The sequence below is a fragment of the Antedon bifida genome, chromosome 2, assembly GCF_963402885.1.
Source record: "Antedon bifida chromosome 2, ecAntBifi1.1, whole genome shotgun sequence".
Taxonomy (NCBI): Eukaryota; Metazoa; Echinodermata; class Crinoidea; order Comatulida; family Antedonidae; genus Antedon; species Antedon bifida.
Genome location: NC_136227.1, coordinates 32,192,590 through 32,209,907, shown reverse-complemented (window position 1 = coordinate 32,209,907; position 17,318 = coordinate 32,192,590). Strand labels below are relative to the sequence as shown.

The 17,318-nt window shown below is 34.2% G+C and overlaps 3 protein-coding genes across 4 annotated transcripts in view; 2 read left to right on the top strand and 1 right to left on the bottom strand.

Annotated features, from left to right (window-relative positions):
- The window catches only part of LOC144834680 (CDP-diacylglycerol--inositol 3-phosphatidyltransferase-like), a 107,577-nt gene that overhangs the window by 23,895 nt on the left and 66,364 nt on the right, over nucleotides 1-17,318 (top strand). The window lies entirely within an intron of this gene.
- LOC144834679 (uncharacterized) lies at nucleotides 668-2,588 on the top strand. The gene is made up of 4 exons (XM_078689574.1): nucleotides 668-847; nucleotides 1,189-1,309; nucleotides 1,576-1,776; nucleotides 2,230-2,588. Exons 1-4 carry the CDS (start codon nucleotides 689-691, stop codon nucleotides 2,448-2,450), a joined length of 702 nt encoding a protein of 233 aa, XP_078545700.1. The 5' UTR covers nucleotides 668-688; the 3' UTR covers nucleotides 2,451-2,588.
- LOC144834676 (EF-hand calcium-binding domain-containing protein 5-like) lies at nucleotides 5,285-17,025 on the bottom strand. Of its 2 annotated transcripts, XM_078689567.1 has the most exons (20): nucleotides 16,953-17,025; nucleotides 15,349-16,130; nucleotides 14,611-14,825; nucleotides 14,237-14,310; nucleotides 13,752-14,007; nucleotides 12,921-13,607; nucleotides 12,531-12,641; nucleotides 11,982-12,190; nucleotides 11,715-11,871; nucleotides 11,403-11,548; nucleotides 11,126-11,254; nucleotides 10,745-10,917; nucleotides 10,130-10,223; nucleotides 8,902-9,036; nucleotides 8,434-8,583; nucleotides 7,753-7,839; nucleotides 6,896-6,999; nucleotides 6,491-6,741; nucleotides 5,904-6,230; nucleotides 5,285-5,566 (listed from the first exon to the last, which is right to left on the bottom strand). In XM_078689567.1, exons 2-20 carry the CDS (start codon nucleotides 16,071-16,073, stop codon nucleotides 5,388-5,390), a joined length of 4,209 nt encoding a protein of 1,402 aa, XP_078545693.1. In that variant the 5' UTR covers nucleotides 16,074-16,130; nucleotides 16,953-17,025; the 3' UTR covers nucleotides 5,285-5,387. The 2 variants fall into 2 exon arrangements, with proteins under 2 accessions (XP_078545693.1, XP_078545694.1); XM_078689568.1 differs by lacking the exon at nucleotides 7,753-7,839.

Here is a 17,318-nt window from a genome sequence, read left to right as displayed (position 1 = left end):
TCCACTTCAAGTAACCTTGCTCAACCTCCAATTCACGGTTCCAAACAAGTGGTGTTGAAAAATTCCTAAATCTATTAATGGAGCATGACAAATTTTGATTTATTTATCAATCAGGAATGGACCATTATAATTACCAATATAATTCAATTCAAAATTCAATTCAAACAATACTAGTAAGTAGTAGTAGTAGTAGTAGTAGTAGTAGTAGTAGTAGTAGTAGTAGTAGTAGTAGTAGTAGTAGTAGTAGTAGTAGTAGTAGTAGTAGTAGTAGTAGTAGTAGTAGTAGTAGTAGTAGTAGTAGTAGTAGTAGTAGTAGTAGTAGTAGTAGTAGTAGTAGTAGTAATTAATTAAAAAGAAAAGTTTTAAGTTGACGTTTATGGGATCATTTATGAGGACCAAGGGAAAGTCAGTTTTAAATTTTCCTCTAGGCGCGTTTATTTCTGCCAAATATGCCACCAACAATCACAACTCATAGAGGAATTATTCGTGTATCTCGCGAACGTGTTGCGTTCAAAGAGGAGATACTTGCCGGCATAGTAGATGAGATCTTTGGTTGCGTTTCAAATAAATTGTATAATATAAAATGCACTTTTTGCGGTCCATATTTTTTAAATTTATACGCATGACCGATCAATCTATATAATCATTTTCGTTTTTTCCAGAAAGCATCGCGGTGCTCTCAATAAATATGGTTCTCAGATATTTTGTAATTTCTCTGGTATTTTTATATGTATTTACTTTATTTCCGAGGGATATTGAAGGTTCATTTTTAAGTGATGTATCGGATGGTATTTCACAACAAATTAATGCAATCAGTCAATCAGATTTTCTTAAGCGAACTCAAGTGGTAAGTGTCGCGGAGCGAGCAGACTAGCTAGCCTCCTAACTCCTTCACTATAAAACGTCGTATGTCCGCCTGCTAATCAGAATGTTGTTTAGCAGGCTTAGGCCTAGATGAGAAGAGGCTATTGGCACGGCTAACCGTGTGTGTAATTTATTTTCTATAGGTACGGTCGACCGTGCATCAAATTTATTTTCAATCAGGAGGAACCATATTTTACTAGATGCATATTCAACTGTCTTGGTCTACTCTTTAATATAGATAGAAAAATGTTATATGTTTAAAAACATTTTTATTTTCGAGTCATATTGACAGACTACTTTTTTAATCTATTTACAATTTTTTAGAAATGGGGTAGCGCTGAAAAGAAAGCCAAAAAAATTGTGGGCTTGGCACAGGATGGGAAACTTGGATTAGAAATTCAACAATTTATCAGCAAAAACTTGAAATCTACTATTGGAGTACCAAGTTTGTACTTTTTTGTTTAATACAGTAATAACTAATATTAATTTAATAACTAAAAACATCTACATATAATTAATTCAGCTTTTGGAACTTTCTGAATTATTATAAGTACTGGTATTTAAGTGTGAAAATGATGAATACAAAAAACCAGTTTAAAAATGAACAAAATACCAATATAATTAATATTACCAAGTTTCTTTTACTGTTTAGTCCGAAGTTTTATTAATCAAATTCCTGTCTTTTATTAATTAATTTTTGTTGATTGACAGTTACCCAGCTAGAAGATTTCTTGAAGTCTTTGGACCGGTCCATACTAGAAATATGCCTCCTGATCTTGTGGATTCTATCTGGTGTTTTGTTGAGTAAAGTGTTTAGCGGATCAAGTACGCTATTTGCCATGTGTGTTAGTCTTTTACTACATGCCATATATGGCCCTGTATGGAGTATGATGCAATTTGTCATTACAATAGGTAAATATTTGTTTAAAATGTGAAAAATAAAAATTAATACAATCAGACTTTGAATAGGCAATTTTGCAAATTATAAAATTAATCACTTTCCATAGAAAAAAACCATGATTTCACTTCACAATCTCGGCCCAATTTTATGTTCTAGGGATGGGGCGTGAGATTATACCAGAGGATATATGGTGTTTTTGATCCAATTTTTTTTTTCGATCCTATTATGTGACATTAAAATGGCATATTCAACAACAAAAAATGTATAAAAAAATCTCATGCTCTGTCTACACTATCAAAGTTGTAATAAGTGAAAAAAAATGTGATGTGCCCATATATGGACATGATGATGTTATATCACTACCATATTTGTGCACATCACACTTTTTTTTGTCAAACTAGTTTGATAGTGTAGACAGAGCTTAAGGTATTACATATTCAATATAATATTTGTCCATTTTTTAGGGACGTTTGGATACTGTGTTAGTCTAATAGCAAACAATCTTGTTCTTCTGACTTTGACGTTTTCAACGCTTTTTGTGGCACACAAGTTCTTTGGTATCCTACGAGGGTCGCCAGAACCAACTCTATCCGATATTAATCTCCGTCTTTGCAACCTTCAAACACAACAAATTGATTTAGATTCACGGCTCCAAAATATTGAAGAATTATTACAGAAAAAATAGAATGAAAACAACAGTATTTGTAATTTTATATTTTCTTTGATATTTATAAATGTATAAAATACATTACTCTTTTTATACGAGTTTATCTCCTTTTTACAATATTTTTGGGATTATTAAACGCATAAAGCACAAATTTTATCTAGGTTTATCGGTATTATTGTGATTAATTTAAGGAATTTTTATGAGAAGAAAACCTACCTACTCTACAAGTTGAATGAAATAACCAGTAAAATCGGAATCCATGCAAATTAATATTAAGCTATTCAGACGAATAGTAGTAGTTTTTAATATGACAAATAAGAACGTTGTCGTTAATTTTAGATTTGTAATATAAGAAACAATTCCAACAACTGCAAGATGATAGCTTTACCATTACATTTCAATTATGTATTTGACAAATTAAGCATCTTTCACACCTGTTCCGACACGGTTCCAGTCCGGCAAATCAAATCGAACATCATTGTTTCGTTTTCACGCAGCTACGCGCATAACGATTGGTGCATAGCCGTGTGAAGCATTGTGAAAACGAAACATTGATGTTCGATTAATATTCATTCTGAATAGTACATCCTTAGTAGCTACGTGTATTTTGTGTATTCCATAATTGATATGTCGGTAAGTTAATAAATTACATAATTAATTATTAACCAGGTGTTGTAGTAACAAGCATTTATGTATCATGCAGGTATCAGTCTGAATGTGCTAGGAAGAGGCTAGAAAAAGGCTTTTTAAAACAGCCACATGAGTGGGGAAGGGTATTAGGTTAGACTACAGTATCTTTAGGAGGATAATTATTGGTTATTTAAGAGGGACCCATGAATATCAGGATATATACATCCATCTGAACATGCTAGGAAGAGGCTACAAATAGGCTTAGTAAAACAGCCACATGAGTGGAGAAGGGTATTGGGTTAAACTATCTTTAGGAGGGTAATTATTGGTTATTTAAGAGGGACCCATGAATATCAACACTACTTTTTCCAGTTTGAAGGGTTACACACTACAACTCTAGTTGACATTTTTTATAGTAGATTTTTAAAATTAATCTGCCTTGCCCCAGATCTACAATGCTGCTATTTTTAGTTTGATTGGTTAAATGTACTGTAGATATGAGGTTGACATTGTACACCATATTTCCCATAAAGTCCCATAGCCATTTATTTGCCTTTTTTCAACTCTTTCTTCTCCCCTAACTGCTGATACGTGCCATCATAATATTCATAGTTTTAATTATGTAAAGTAATACAATAACATTGTTGTAAAAAAGTATAGTTGTATGTACAGTAGATAGATAAATTAGTGTGTCAATGTTTTACATCCTTTTTAGTCTAGTATAGATATAATGTACTTCGTAAATATTTGTTGTACGACTATGTATTGTTTATCATAAACAATTCTACATATTTATTTATGTAATACATATATTACAATGTAAGCAAGGCAATCTAACAACAGGATGCTGAGCTCAGGAGATCAAAGGGTTTATCTGTGGCTGCGACATGATCAATTCCACGCCCCATAACAGACACCAAGCGCCATGGAGAATATGTACATAGTACAGTACTGTAGGTATTTGTCGCAGCCAGACATAAGATCAAAGGACTGTTACAAGTTCCTATCTTGGCACGGCGAGCTCAGTGTCCTGTTGTTAGATTGCCTTGATGTAAGCAGGGAGTTGTATTTAGATTAATTACTAAATTACAACTCCCTGATGTAAGTTCGTTAGTAGTGATCATTAAAATGTAATGATCAATTATGTTTTTGTAATTGCAGTATCAATTTCTGAGAAAATTGCTGATTCATACTGCCCCAAGCTCATAAGCTTATACAGGTATTATTTATATACATTATGATAATATCCAAGTTTTGTATATCAAGAACCCATAATTAACTACTGTACTGATGTAACTATTAGTCTGAATAATTCTTTTGAATTTCCCTTTAGGGTTATGAACATTTTAACTACGCATGCAAATTAAATTTGTGTATAGGCTTTATTTTGGTGCTACCCCTCATAACCTAAATCACACAGTGTATTATATTACATTTGCTGTACCTTTTCGGGGGATAAATAATTAAATACTGTAATGTATAATACAGTGTAAGAAAAGATGTTTGCTGTGTGTTGCTTTGATTGAAATTATGGTATCAAGATTATAATTTGGTTGTGTTGTTATTTGGTACAGTTTTTCACAGCAAAAAAATAGGTTAGGTTCAGGAGGGATAAGTTTATACTGTACCAGGTTCAGTACTGTATTAAATAAGGAGATTTTCTTTTTAGTTTAATCATGTATTTTAAATTAAAATTTAGTACAGAATAAAACATAAATAAGCTAATGTTTTGTAGACGTATATATTTGTTTATTAAATTTATTGGACGTTCATTCATGTGAAAAAGTGATCAACGCTAAAGTGTGAACATAACCTTAAAGATCTCATCGTTTACAATACTTATTCACCCAGAAAGACAGTTCATTGTGAATATGTATGCTGGAAACAGTACAAGAGTATGAATTCCTTGGCGTACCATAGTTAGGACAGAATTACCTAGGCAGTATAGCCACATCCCTGACTGTATTTAGCAACGTTTTGGTACTATGGTTTTCCAAATTCACGATTTGAGATAGAAGCACCGATACAAAATTAATGAATTTTGCTAGACACTGAAGTTTGAATACCATTTGTTATACTACTTCTTTGTGATCAATCACAGAACTGGGTCAGTTCAATGACCTTTACATCTGTCTGGCATGTAGACTGGGTTATATGATGTCATTGGGAGAAACCAGTAAATCAATTAGTGCAACATAAACCATAGAAAAACCCAAGATAAATTCAATTTTTTGTTTGTTTTTAATTATTTCACTCTGTACATACATAATTAATTCAGGTTTGGTTGAAAATCGCATAACAAAAATTCACATATACAATAACTCTTTAAGAGGCTTCTGTGATAACATCTGACTGCGGAGTTGGAGCCATAGCTTGCGTCACTCCGGGGCGTTTATCGTTCATTTTTTTACTGTGCTCCAGCAGTGAAAGACATACAAATGCCCAGTTGTAAAGATGCTGAGCTGGAAGAGAACCATGCTTGGCGACTGCACCATGAGGAACATCTACAGAAGGAAATGGTAACAGTAGGTTAAATTATTCTATTTTATTCCTTTAGCAAAACTTTGACCAAAACAAACAAACATCACAATAGAGTGCTGAGGAGGATCAAAAGCAGAAAAACCATTATCATTGGAAATGTTGTGACCCTCCAACTCCGACTTCCCTAATATAACAGCAAAATTACATTGGTAAAGAGAGAAATTCTGCAATCAATAATGGTGTTTTTGGGAATCTTTTAAAAGCATTCACATACTGTAGTACTTGTTGTTAACATTGAATCACTTCCACCACAAAAGAACCAGTGGATAGATCAAAAGAACAAAAACAAAATTGTCTAACCTTTTAGTGTTCCTGCAATCTTCTGAACCGAGTTGACCGCGTCCGAGGCTGTAGGGTCAAATTCGCCAATCTTATTTATAAGGTCACTGCTGATCAACTGTTTACAGTTATTCCACTGTTCCAATTCACCTGATTCTGATTTCTCTTGGAAGAACAATGTCAATACTGATAACACGATATCATGGATCACTTTTGGTGGTTCCTTGTAGCTCTTAAGCTCAGCAAATGCCCTTGCGTTCAGTTTGCCTACGTTCTCTCTTAAGTCCATCAACATGATACGGTCAAACATAATATCTATGCGGTTCTGCTCACTGTCTTTTTCAGCCTCTGTTGATTTGCAGAAGAAACAGGATCAATGTCTCTCAAAAATCTTTTATTACTGTATTTCTAAATTGTTTAAAGCACTGTCTACACTATCAAAAATTATGTGACAAAAATGTGATGTGCCCATATATAGCCATGATGATGTCATATCACTACCATATTTGGGCACATCACTACCATATTTGGGCACATCACACCTTTTTTGTCAAAACAGTTTGATAGTGTAGACAGAGCTTAAAGCATACAGAAGAAAATGATCTAACCTAACACAATAGTCTTGTCTCCCCCGGCAGATTCTTGCGACACCTCTTTGTGTGCTGTTTGTAGAAGTTTCAACATCCTTTGAACTTCTTTGTTCTCGTGATTTGGAAGCTCACGTAATTCACCAATACTGATGTCCACGATAGCAACAGCCCGACCATCAGGGTCACGTAGTGGAAAAGCTGTGTGTCGAACTCCGTATGCATCAGCAGCAATGGTTTCCGAGTTATCGATACACTTAAACAGGTAATCTCTGTAACAGTTAAAATTTGAAAAAATTATATAAATACTGTAGGTCTACTGACTCAGGAATAAGCCCACCTTCCTAAATCTGACCTTAGGTCAAGTTTGGGGATTTAGTGGTGAGCATCATCTATAATTATGTACACATTTTTTTTAAAACATACCTGAAGAGGTTCTCTTTTCTTTCCAACTTCTGTGGGTTATCATGTGTAGTTGTGTTTCCATGCCGATCTGTTGTAAGCATTTTACGAAGAACAAAATCTTCCAGCTAAATTCAAATGAAATTTGAGATTTTAAATATTTAAACTCACAAAAACAATAGAAACTTACATAAGAATTATGTCAATTGAAATTAAATATACTCTACTTAATATGATAAAAATATTTTCGAAATTAAATGAATTATGTAATACTATTATAATATTATAGAAAGAAGTGCAAACAAATAAAAGAATACTATAAAACACGATAAAATATAATAAGGTAAATATCAAATTATCATGGATAAATAAGCTCCATAGTATAGACATTGAGTATGGCATATATAGTATAGGCTATAATAGCATGCATGAAAAGTAAGTATGTGTGATAAATATAAAAGAAAAAAAAGCATGCACAATTGAATGTTAGAAGAACATGAACAAATGTATTAATAAATTGTTATTGTTTAACATATTTTCTTTGTTATTTGTTTATAAAATGTGAAAATTATTGTTTAAATTTGTTTCCAATTTTTTGAAGAAAATAAATCCTATTTTGAATATTAATTATGAAACAATAGACTTAATATTAGCAAAAAAATATTGTATGTTATAAAAGTGTTATTTATTATTTTTAAAGATATTTTTAATTAATGTAATGTTGTACTTTTTTAGACTTCAATATCATGACAGGAACTAGTAAGCTTGTTGACTATATAGTCCCTATCGGCCATCTCACCTGACTGACCAATGAACTTAGACCGATTACATACGGTCAAGGTACTTTATCAAACATAATCATTTTTTAAAACCTATCTAACCTTCTTCTGACTAGATGCATTACCCGTGAAGAACATCATTTGTTTGCGTGTTTTCGTTGATATGTGACGTTGATTTTTACTAAATTCCTACAGTGTGCGTAACAAGAACAATGTTAGTTTTATTCTCTAAATTGCACCATACAACAGAAACAAGGTGTTAATATGAAAGAAAAAAACTATATGAAATTAAAAAGCAAAATGTGAAAATACAATTGTATGGAAAATAAGTAAGGTTAAAATATGAGTATAAATTTTACAAAACTCTAAGCCATGTTCATAAAAATGAAATAATTCGGAAATTCAAAACTTTTCGTCAAAGTTTAGTTTTTGCTGTTATAAACTACAGAAAAAAAGCAGTGAAATCAATGGGCACAAAATTATTTACAAAACAGAAGCGCAATTATTAAAGGTTACTAAAAATATTATACTATAATATTGTAATATAATATATATGCTATAGAGTTTAACAATTCATGAACATGCCTTTTGAACTCAACAAAAAGAAAAGAAACTAAAATTTAAATGTGTACAGTATTATATAACATTAGCACCAGCGTTACAAAATGTTAATGTGCAAAAAGATTGTAGATTAAATATACATGAACTTAAAGCTTATGATAATATTAGTATTAGTATAGAATACTGTTATTATTCCTATATGTAAAGCTACAGCAGTCATACCTTCTCGTCAGGCTCAACAATGAATACATCAACCTGCATAACATGAGGGCTACGTCGGTGAATCCATGAGATGGCGCTCTCTGCAATGCGGAGTGTCTTTCGTCGAATGTCAATGTAATGGTACGCTGTGCTGAAAGCTTTGCTGACCCCCTATAAATAAACAGAAAACTATCTATCTGACTACAATCAGTCAAACAGTGGCGTAACGCACAGGCCTGAGGCTCCTGTTTTAGAAAACCTAAGTTGCCCTCCAAGTTCCAACGCTGGAGGTCTCAGGCGTTTTTAACCTTTTAAGCATATTTTAATGCCTGTTTTTTCCTCTGGGCACTGCTCATGGGCCCCCATAAGCTCTAGGGCCCCTGTGTTTAGCGAGTTAGCACTCATAGCCGTTACGGCTCTCAAATGTATTCCAGAAAGTCCAGTTTAGTTTGTTGTGGGTAGATTGTTTTAAATGAATGAATGATTTACCTGAAAGAAGCTGATCTCATGTGTGATAAATATGCTCTTTTCTTGCGGGTCATTCAGTGTGTCGATTCCTAAAGTTCCAAACACACGTCGCATTTGATCCTTCAATGGAATAACAATAAACGAGCCCTGTCGATCCTGGTCAGAAAAAGAAATTATTGATAATTTAAGAAGAAAGCAATACCCTTATTTTGTAATTTATATACAGTGGAACCCTTTATTTGAGACACCTCTATTCAGGGGACACTTTTATTAAGGGGACAATTTCCTGTGAAGCAAAAACTACGGTCAACTCCTATAAGTCCCTTAAAAGTAGTAAAATGCACTGCAGGTGATGAAACAAATGATGCACAGCAAACACACTAAATGAATATTACTTTGAGAAAAAAAATACACACATTAAATCTGCTTAGATTAGTGCAAACCAATATCAACAACTTAGCTGGTGTGTAACTCCAAGGCAGTGAATTGCAAAAATACAGTTGTTAATTTTTTCATAGCCTACACAGTTACAGACCGATGTAGCTTTACCTTTGTATTAATTCATACATTTAGTTTAACTACCACTAAAGCTTGGTTCCCACTAGGACGTAACGCAAGGATGTAGACGCAACGCAAGCGAGTTGACCAATCACATGCGACTGTTCGAATAATTCATCGTTCAGGATTGGTCAAATCACTTTGTGTTGCGTTACTTCCTTGTGTTGCATCCTAGTGAGAACCAAGCTTTATATTTGTACTACACCATAAGTAATAGATACATTTTGTAAGGAGGGTATGCACCCTTAGGATGATGGGATAGGTATGTAGTAAACCACCCAATGAAAGTTAGTTGGTAGTTCACACATGCTCAGCTTCTTCACACCAGCCTGCATCAATGTGAAACTTACTTTACTAGGATCATAGTTATCAATAGAAAGCTTCTTATTCTGATTGCATGTAGGAAGAGTATATAAAAAATAACAGAAGTTAGAAATGGAAACCTTATCCTCCAAGTAGTGTTGGTCTCTATTTGGAATCAAGAGTAGCTAGCTATATATTTCCAGGCAGTTTGTCACAGAAAAGTGGTATAATTAGAAATCTTTACTACTGTACACTAATATATTTCTACAAAGAATGAGTTTGTGTACTCCACTACTGAAATTGCCACCAAATGATCCCCATTTAGAGTATCATACAAAAAAGATGTTTATGTATGTATTTTAGTGTCATGAATATTTGAAATACCAACCTCTTCAGTTCTATCATTATTGAAGAACATGATGTTACCATGATTCTGGACCCTTGGAACATGGAGTGGCTTTCCAGTATCAACAGATGAAAAACTACAATAATCAAAGAAATAATTACTAGATTATCTAAAATGTTCTTATTTTGTCACAAAAACTATTTTTATTACTAATGCTATGCATGTGCGCTCCACTTTTGACAGTTGGACAGGCTTTTATTATAATATGCACGCACTCTCCTAATCCTAGATCTGCCCATGCTATCAATATATCTAATACAGTCATCCAAAACTTGATCTTAATAAAGATTTGCGCATACAGTTTAGCTGGTCTCTGGAAAATGTGTTAACGTACATCTTGTAGGTATGAACATAGTGACAGCTAGACTAAACATATAATTCAGTTCAAAGGTTAGTGTGGCTATAGATTCTTCTATATCTTATGTATACCTCTGGCGCGGATTTAGGCGGGGGCTAAAATTAACTTTTTAAAATAAAATAATGACTATTTTTATTTTTCTGCAACCTGACGGATCATTTTTATCATTTATGAAATATTTAGCCTCCCTAATCTATAATGCTGGATCCGCCCCTGTACCTGGATAAATATATGTTTACCTGATTCCTCTCATGTCCCTGTATAGCAATTTGCCAAGCATGAAGTGAGCATCATCTGGGGTTGCCGCAACGTAGCGTAACAATGTTGGGCCTCGGTGAGGTGCCATGTCATTGTGCTCAAGCAATGCAACGTTGGCACTGATGCGCTTTCCTCTACCATGCTGCTCAGCGTCCTAAGAAAGGAAAATCAAAATAATAATAAATAATAACTTGTGAGCGAGTGGCAAAGATTTAAGCCTCACTCGTTTAATGGTTCTGGTGGTAGAACAAGTCTTCTCGGATAATTCTATAAACCGTAGGGCAAGTGTACAAAAATTGCTTATTTGCACTCTAGTAAATCTTTCGAGACGATTTGATAGTGTAGACAGAGCTTATACATACCTTATATAAAGCATTAAAGACAGACTTAAAAACAGGATCAAGACTTGCTCCACTGGTTTGAGCGGATTGAACAATTTGTGCCAGCCACTTCTTTCTAGCTTGACCTCTGATTCTTTCTTCGTAAGATCTCTGTAAAATAAATTTAACAAACATACAACATGGACATGATGATGTCATATAACCATACCAACCATATTTGGCCACATCACACTTTTTTTGTCAAACTAGTTTGATAGTGTAGACATAGCTTTAGTTTAAAAAGTTATGGTGTCAATACCTCTACACTGGTCATAAGAAATTCAATCAATGGGTCAAAGTTATCATCTCCTCCTGGAAGGTGGTCACACACAGCCTTGATGTAAGCTTGGAACTCTGCCTTGTTTAGCCTTAAGTCACCTTCTTCTTTATTTAATGTTTTTAAAGCTGTGGAGATATCAAATGAATCAAAGATCATGTCAACCAAACGTAGATCAATTAACAAAACCGTTTATCAGTAAAAATATTGAAACAAAATGTTTTAATAATCAGTAGCAGTATTTTTAGCTATAGGCCCCTTTATGGGATAAAAATAATAGCATTTAATGCAAACCTTTTTTTACGACCTTTGACTCCATATTTTCTTTAAACTTTGCAAGTACAATAAGAAGCTCCTCCAGATCTAAGTATCCTGAACCATCGTTGTCCCAACGATCAAACAGTTGGTTCATCATTTGACGTCGCTTGGCAGTTTGAACTTGTTTGCGTGCCTGGAAGCAACGTAACAAAGAGTGTTAAGATCAACAAATAGATTAGTATTCCTTTCAACTTTATTCACATCATACAAACAGTATAATATGGGAAAATGAGCTTCCTTTACCTGTTGCATACGTTTGAATTTCTCTTCTTCTGTTTCTATGTATCCTTCTCTAATATAAGTAATCAATTCCTTGATGGTACCATCAGGTAAGTCATCTCCCAAGAACACTAGAATAAGCTGAGCAAACTGTGAAGGATTCAGTGTACTCTCATCAAATGCGCTGGTCGTCACAGAGAGACTCCGGCCATCAGAACGAGGATAAGGTTGATCTGCAATTTTAAAAATAGGGGGGAAAAATGTGCAAGATTTTATAGCAATATTCGTAACCTGTTGATGACTAATCTCAGCATCTTTATTAGTCTAGGTTATAGACTGTGATTCAACTTATTAATTAAAAGATATAAAGATAATATTTTGGCATATAGGGCGTTTCATACATATAATACTTGAGTCCCGATCACATCATGTAATTTTCAGACAAAAATCGAAAAAATAACTACAGACAGGGGCAAGTCTACATCTTTACTATAATGTATATGAAATTACAAAACCTTTACAAACGCTAAATAATATATACAATTTCAGTTTATTAAAATGACCCATACTTACTTTTAGGACTGGCTACATCTTCTCGGAAGCTGACACTGGCTTGGCCAATGGAGGTCGCAGTAGGTGGGTGTGGTTCTTTGAATAATGCAGAACCTTCTGCAGAAACCGTTTCTAAAATAAAATATCATGTAAAAACCATCCCTGTTTCAGTACAAAGCACTCCATTAGTTTAGTACTAGGCTAAAGGTCAATTTACACAGACAAGCGGTAACGGTAAGCGGAAAATTGCGTAGCTTGTCCCACGTAGAATCTGTACCTATCCGGGGGATACCACCCGTCCACGTTGTGTGTAAATGGTCATAAGGAATAACATAGATTCTATGTTTTTATTACCGCTACCGCTTGCGTGTGTAAATTGGCCTTTAGTAAATGCCATAAGCTGGAACAAACCTTGTTTGTCATCTACTGTTCTATCTTTGGATACTTCTCCGCCCTCCTCAGATTCATCAACTTGTTGCGATTCATCTTGTTGCTGACTTGCTGTTGACTTCACTTGTGTGTTTTCATCTCCTTTTGATTCTTCTATTTCTTTTGATGGTTCTGGTGTTATGTTTTTCTCATCAGCTTGCTTAGTCTCTTCATTGACAGTGGGTGTCTTTGCCTCAGGTGTATCTTCTTTTAATTCACCACTTTCCTCTACATAGCTTTCCTTTTCACCTTTATCTTCTTCTTTTGCAGGTTCTTCAGACATTTGGTCAGGACTTTCATCAGGTTTGGCTTCTTTTAATTCACCACTTTCCTCTACAGGGCTTTCCTTTTCGCCTTCTTCTTCTTTTGCAGGTTCTTCAGGCATTTGGTCATGACTATCATCAGGTTTGGCTTCCTCTTGATTAACCTCTTTCTCATCTTCTTTGATCTCTGTCTTTTCCGCAGTTTCTATCTCAATGTGTTGCTCTAATGAGTCTGTCACTTGTGGTTTACTCTCTTCCATTTTGTCTTCTTGTGTTGGGTTAGGAATCTCTTTGCCAGATACGCTAAGCACACGGCCTTCTACATTGGACAATGATCCTGGCAGAGATCCCTCTGTGGTAACACTTTCAACATCATCCTCCATCTCATCTATCTCAATAACAGGCCCTGAAGTACAAATAAAAGTCATATGAAAGTGTACAAACATATGGATCATTTCTACAGCGATTGTAGTACATTTTATAAGATGGTTGTGCTTCTGGATATAAGTATTTAAGCAATCAATTCCAAATGCATTAGAAAAATACTTACACTTTCTTGGGTTCCTTAAAACTCGTCTGATAGGCCAAGCAGCATTGTCCCAAAACGCCTCCAACAATGCAAGCACCCTATGCCGGTCAAGAATACCAAGATTTGTGTGGTCACACTTCCTAAAGAGGTCAGTCAGAAGAGACCGCTGGCGTTCTTTTTCATTTGACTTGCAAAATGCATTAGCACACTGTGACATGTGTTTCATGAACTTGCCGAAGATCTCTGCTGGCATATCATTGGCATATTCTTTTACAAACTGTGGGTAAGAGAAATCAATATGTCAATATGTTCCCATTGCAGCTGCAGAAAAGGTCTACCATGCTAACTGGCAAAAATATCTCAATTCTTTGTGCATTCATACATACATGACCAAATTATTCAATAAATTTCCAATGGTGATACATTATAAAAGCACTACTAGTACTACATACTACTCACTAAAGAGAAATAAATATATAAATATATATAATAATAGATATCTTTACCTCTGAAAACTCCTCAGCTGTCACAGTCTTCTCTGGATCTTCAACTGGTTTGATATCCATTGTGAATTTTGTTGCTAAAATTTAAACAGAACTATTTTACTTTTATCTCTATTTTATTAATTTGTCATTATGTATGGTAATCTATTGGTATTTGATATTAACTATTAAATACACTTGGTTTAATGTGATTAAGAAGAACCTTTATATCACAATAAAGCACATAGTTAAATGTGCTGGGACATGGTTTACTGCGCTCTTAGTTTCAATTTTCTAAATTTCTAAAAGTGTCATTGTAAAAGATGATACTTCAAATGTGGTTGTCCGACCGTAAAAAAACACTTGTTCCAGCCCTGATAATCACTCGCTAAAGTTACCTTCTTCATCAGATATTTCTTGAAAACTCTCAATAAAAGAATAGAGAGAAGATTGTAGTAGCCTCATCATCAATTTGCCTTCTGAGTTCCTTAACCACTCCTTGAAATTGTCTTTGATATTGGCAGAACGAAGCCTCTTCTCTATTTGCTTCTGCTGAATAACTTTCTCTTGCTCTTCACGCTGTCTGCGTGCCTCTGCCTTAGCTCTAGCCAACCTTTTAAAAATATAACAGCTCAATTTGTTGTCCTTTTTATATAATTATCAAAATTAATGCATAAATATTAATTAACATAATAACATCATGTGTTATTTTTTTTATTTCATAAATTACAAAGTTTAAAGATGTATTCTCTCTGCCAGAAAAAATTATTCTTTAAAATGTTGTTGTTGTTGAATATGCCATTTTAATGTCACATAATAGTTATCCACTTTGACCAAAAATTGGATCAAAAATAATTTATTTACCTGCAAAAACTGTAATTTAAGCAAAAAAAATAGTCAAATTGATTATTTTGACATTTTATAAGTGAAAAAATTATTTTTTCATTCTTTTTCTATGGAAGTGAATAACTTTATTAAAACTGCAAAATAGCCTATTCAAAGTCTGATTAAATCAATCTTCATTTTTCATGTTTTTGGGGGACACTGCATCTTTAAAAAATAATTACTAACTCTTATCTGAAGTTTGTTATTAGAATTTACCATATTTATTCCCAATACAAATTAATTTCACCAACCTGTTGTCTTCAAAAGAAAATACATGTTCTTTTAGTTCGTCAGTTACATCTTTTAAGCCACGGATGTATGGCGATGCTTCAGGAAAGTTGCTGTATCGTGGGTTGTTTCTCATTAAATACTGTGCCAAATAATTTATAGGATTAAAATTTGGATTGGGTTCGATTGTTTCTGCTAAACCTCTTTTTTCAACTTCTGTCAACAGTTTTTCTACACCCAATATTAAAGTTGGAAGCAGTTTATCCAAAAGAAACGCACGCGTTTCTACAGTAACTTCATGCGTGTTCATCCACTCAATCGCGAGAACATCAATTGGGATTTTGCGAGCTAGTCGCAACTTCTCCTCTTTAACTGTTTTGATATGCTCGTTCTTTGCAAGTTTGCGAACTTTGAATCGTTCAAGCACTCTATTTTCATGAAAGCGTTTCCATCTGCGAACAGCAGACTTTACAATTGGTGAAAAATGTTCTGACATTTCAGTTTTTGAGCGTAACGATTTGACCGAAGGTGGTCTTTCAGATGGACTGCCACGATCACTTCTTCTTGGGCTTGAGGGTGGTCTTGGATGAAAGCCATCGCTGGTGTTGCTTCCTTGTGATCCCTGTCGCGAATGTGGTCTTGCTTCCACTATGAAACCAACTCTACTTGATGGTCTTGAACCTTGGGTCGTTGGTCTTGCACCAACAGTTGGGCTCCCACTGCTCATCATAGTCTCAACACTAGCCATTTGTATACTGTAGGCTACCGTAATTATAATTAATAATATCTCACCAGCAAAATGTTCCTATAAATTAATGTCAAGACAAACAAGTACAACAAATTATCACTATGAATATTTATATTACAAATTCTTAATTAAAGATAGGGGCTATATTGTCCCCCTAAAAAATGTTTTCTATTTTTTTTTTTTAAATATGCCATTTTAATGTCACATCCTAATAATAGTTATTCACTCTGGATCGAAAAAAAAAATGATTTAACTGAAAAAGAAATATAATTTAAAGCAAAAAAATACTTAAATTGTCTGTCAGACAATAAATGGTTTTTGTTGGTTAAAATGAAATGTTTTTATAAGTGAAACAATTATTTTTTTAAAGTTTTTTTTTACAGATAGAAATGAATAACTTTAATATTAAAACTGCAAAATGGCCAATTTAAAGTCTGATTTTATTAATCTTCATTTTTCAGGTTTTTAAAGTTATAAATAAAAGGTCAAGTAGGATAGCCTCCCTAGGCTAGGCCTAGTCTAGCCTAGGCTAGACCTACTAGTCCTCTAGTTACTGTAGCTAGTAGGCCTCTGTCAGCGGTTGTGTGACACCCAACGACCACGCATAATATTAAATACAACATACGCCTGCCTGGCTGGCAGCACTGCTGCTCCTTCTTGCTAGGGCCTAGGTAGTACTTGTAGGCCCTAGCCCAGTAGGGTCTATAATCCTAGCCTTCTATTCTAGCCTAGGCTAGGCCTAGGCTAGGCCTAGCCTAGTCTTTCAACAACAAACAAACCTCGCCTCTCTTTCTCTCTAAAACATGTCCTACTAAAAGTAAATGAGACATTCTTAATGTACATATAATTAGGAAACAAAATTCTAGAGGCCTATCTAACCTTTCAAAGAGAGTTTTAACTTCATTTTTGTTGTCGGATTTGGTGGTGGTACGGTAAGTGTGTTTTGTGTTCAGTTGCCAAGGTACAATTATACAAGTGCGCATGTGTATGAACTCTTTTTGACCTCTTTTCATCCTTTCTGTTGATATGGGACGCCGATAAAATATGTTTTTTTTTACATTTGATCACATCATTCCCTGTGTTTACAACTTGAAATTCAACGCTTAATACCGAGTTTCATTAAAGTGCTTCAGTAAAAATCAGAAGATATGTGGAAACTAGCCTAGGAAATAGGAGGATTGATTGACTTTTGTGTCTCTTTTGTAAGCATATTATTTTGGCACTTTCTTTCACCCATATTTGAAG

Coding starts and splice junctions, on each gene's coding strand:
- LOC144834679 (XM_078689574.1), top strand. CDS start 689: ATGGTTCTCAGATATTTTGTAATTTCTCTGGTATTTTTATATGTATTT. Junction 848..1,188: donor TTCTTAAGCGAACTCAAGTG/GTAAGTGTCGCG, acceptor ACAATTTTTTAG/AAATGGGGTAGCGCTGAAAA. Junction 1,777..2,229: donor GCAATTTGTCATTACAATAG/GTAAATATTTGT, acceptor TCCATTTTTTAG/GGACGTTTGGATACTGTGTT.
- LOC144834676 (XM_078689567.1), bottom strand. CDS start 16,073: ATGGCTAGTGTTGAGACTATGATGAGCAGTGGGAGCCCAACTGTTGGT. Junction 11,255..11,402: donor TTCTTATGACCAGTGTAGAG/GTATTGACACCA, acceptor TTTATTTTACAG/AGATCTTACGAAGAAAGAAT. Junction 10,918..11,125: donor TCTTTAATGCTTTATATAAG/GTATGTATAAGC, acceptor TTCCTTTCTTAG/GACGCTGAGCAGCATGGTAG.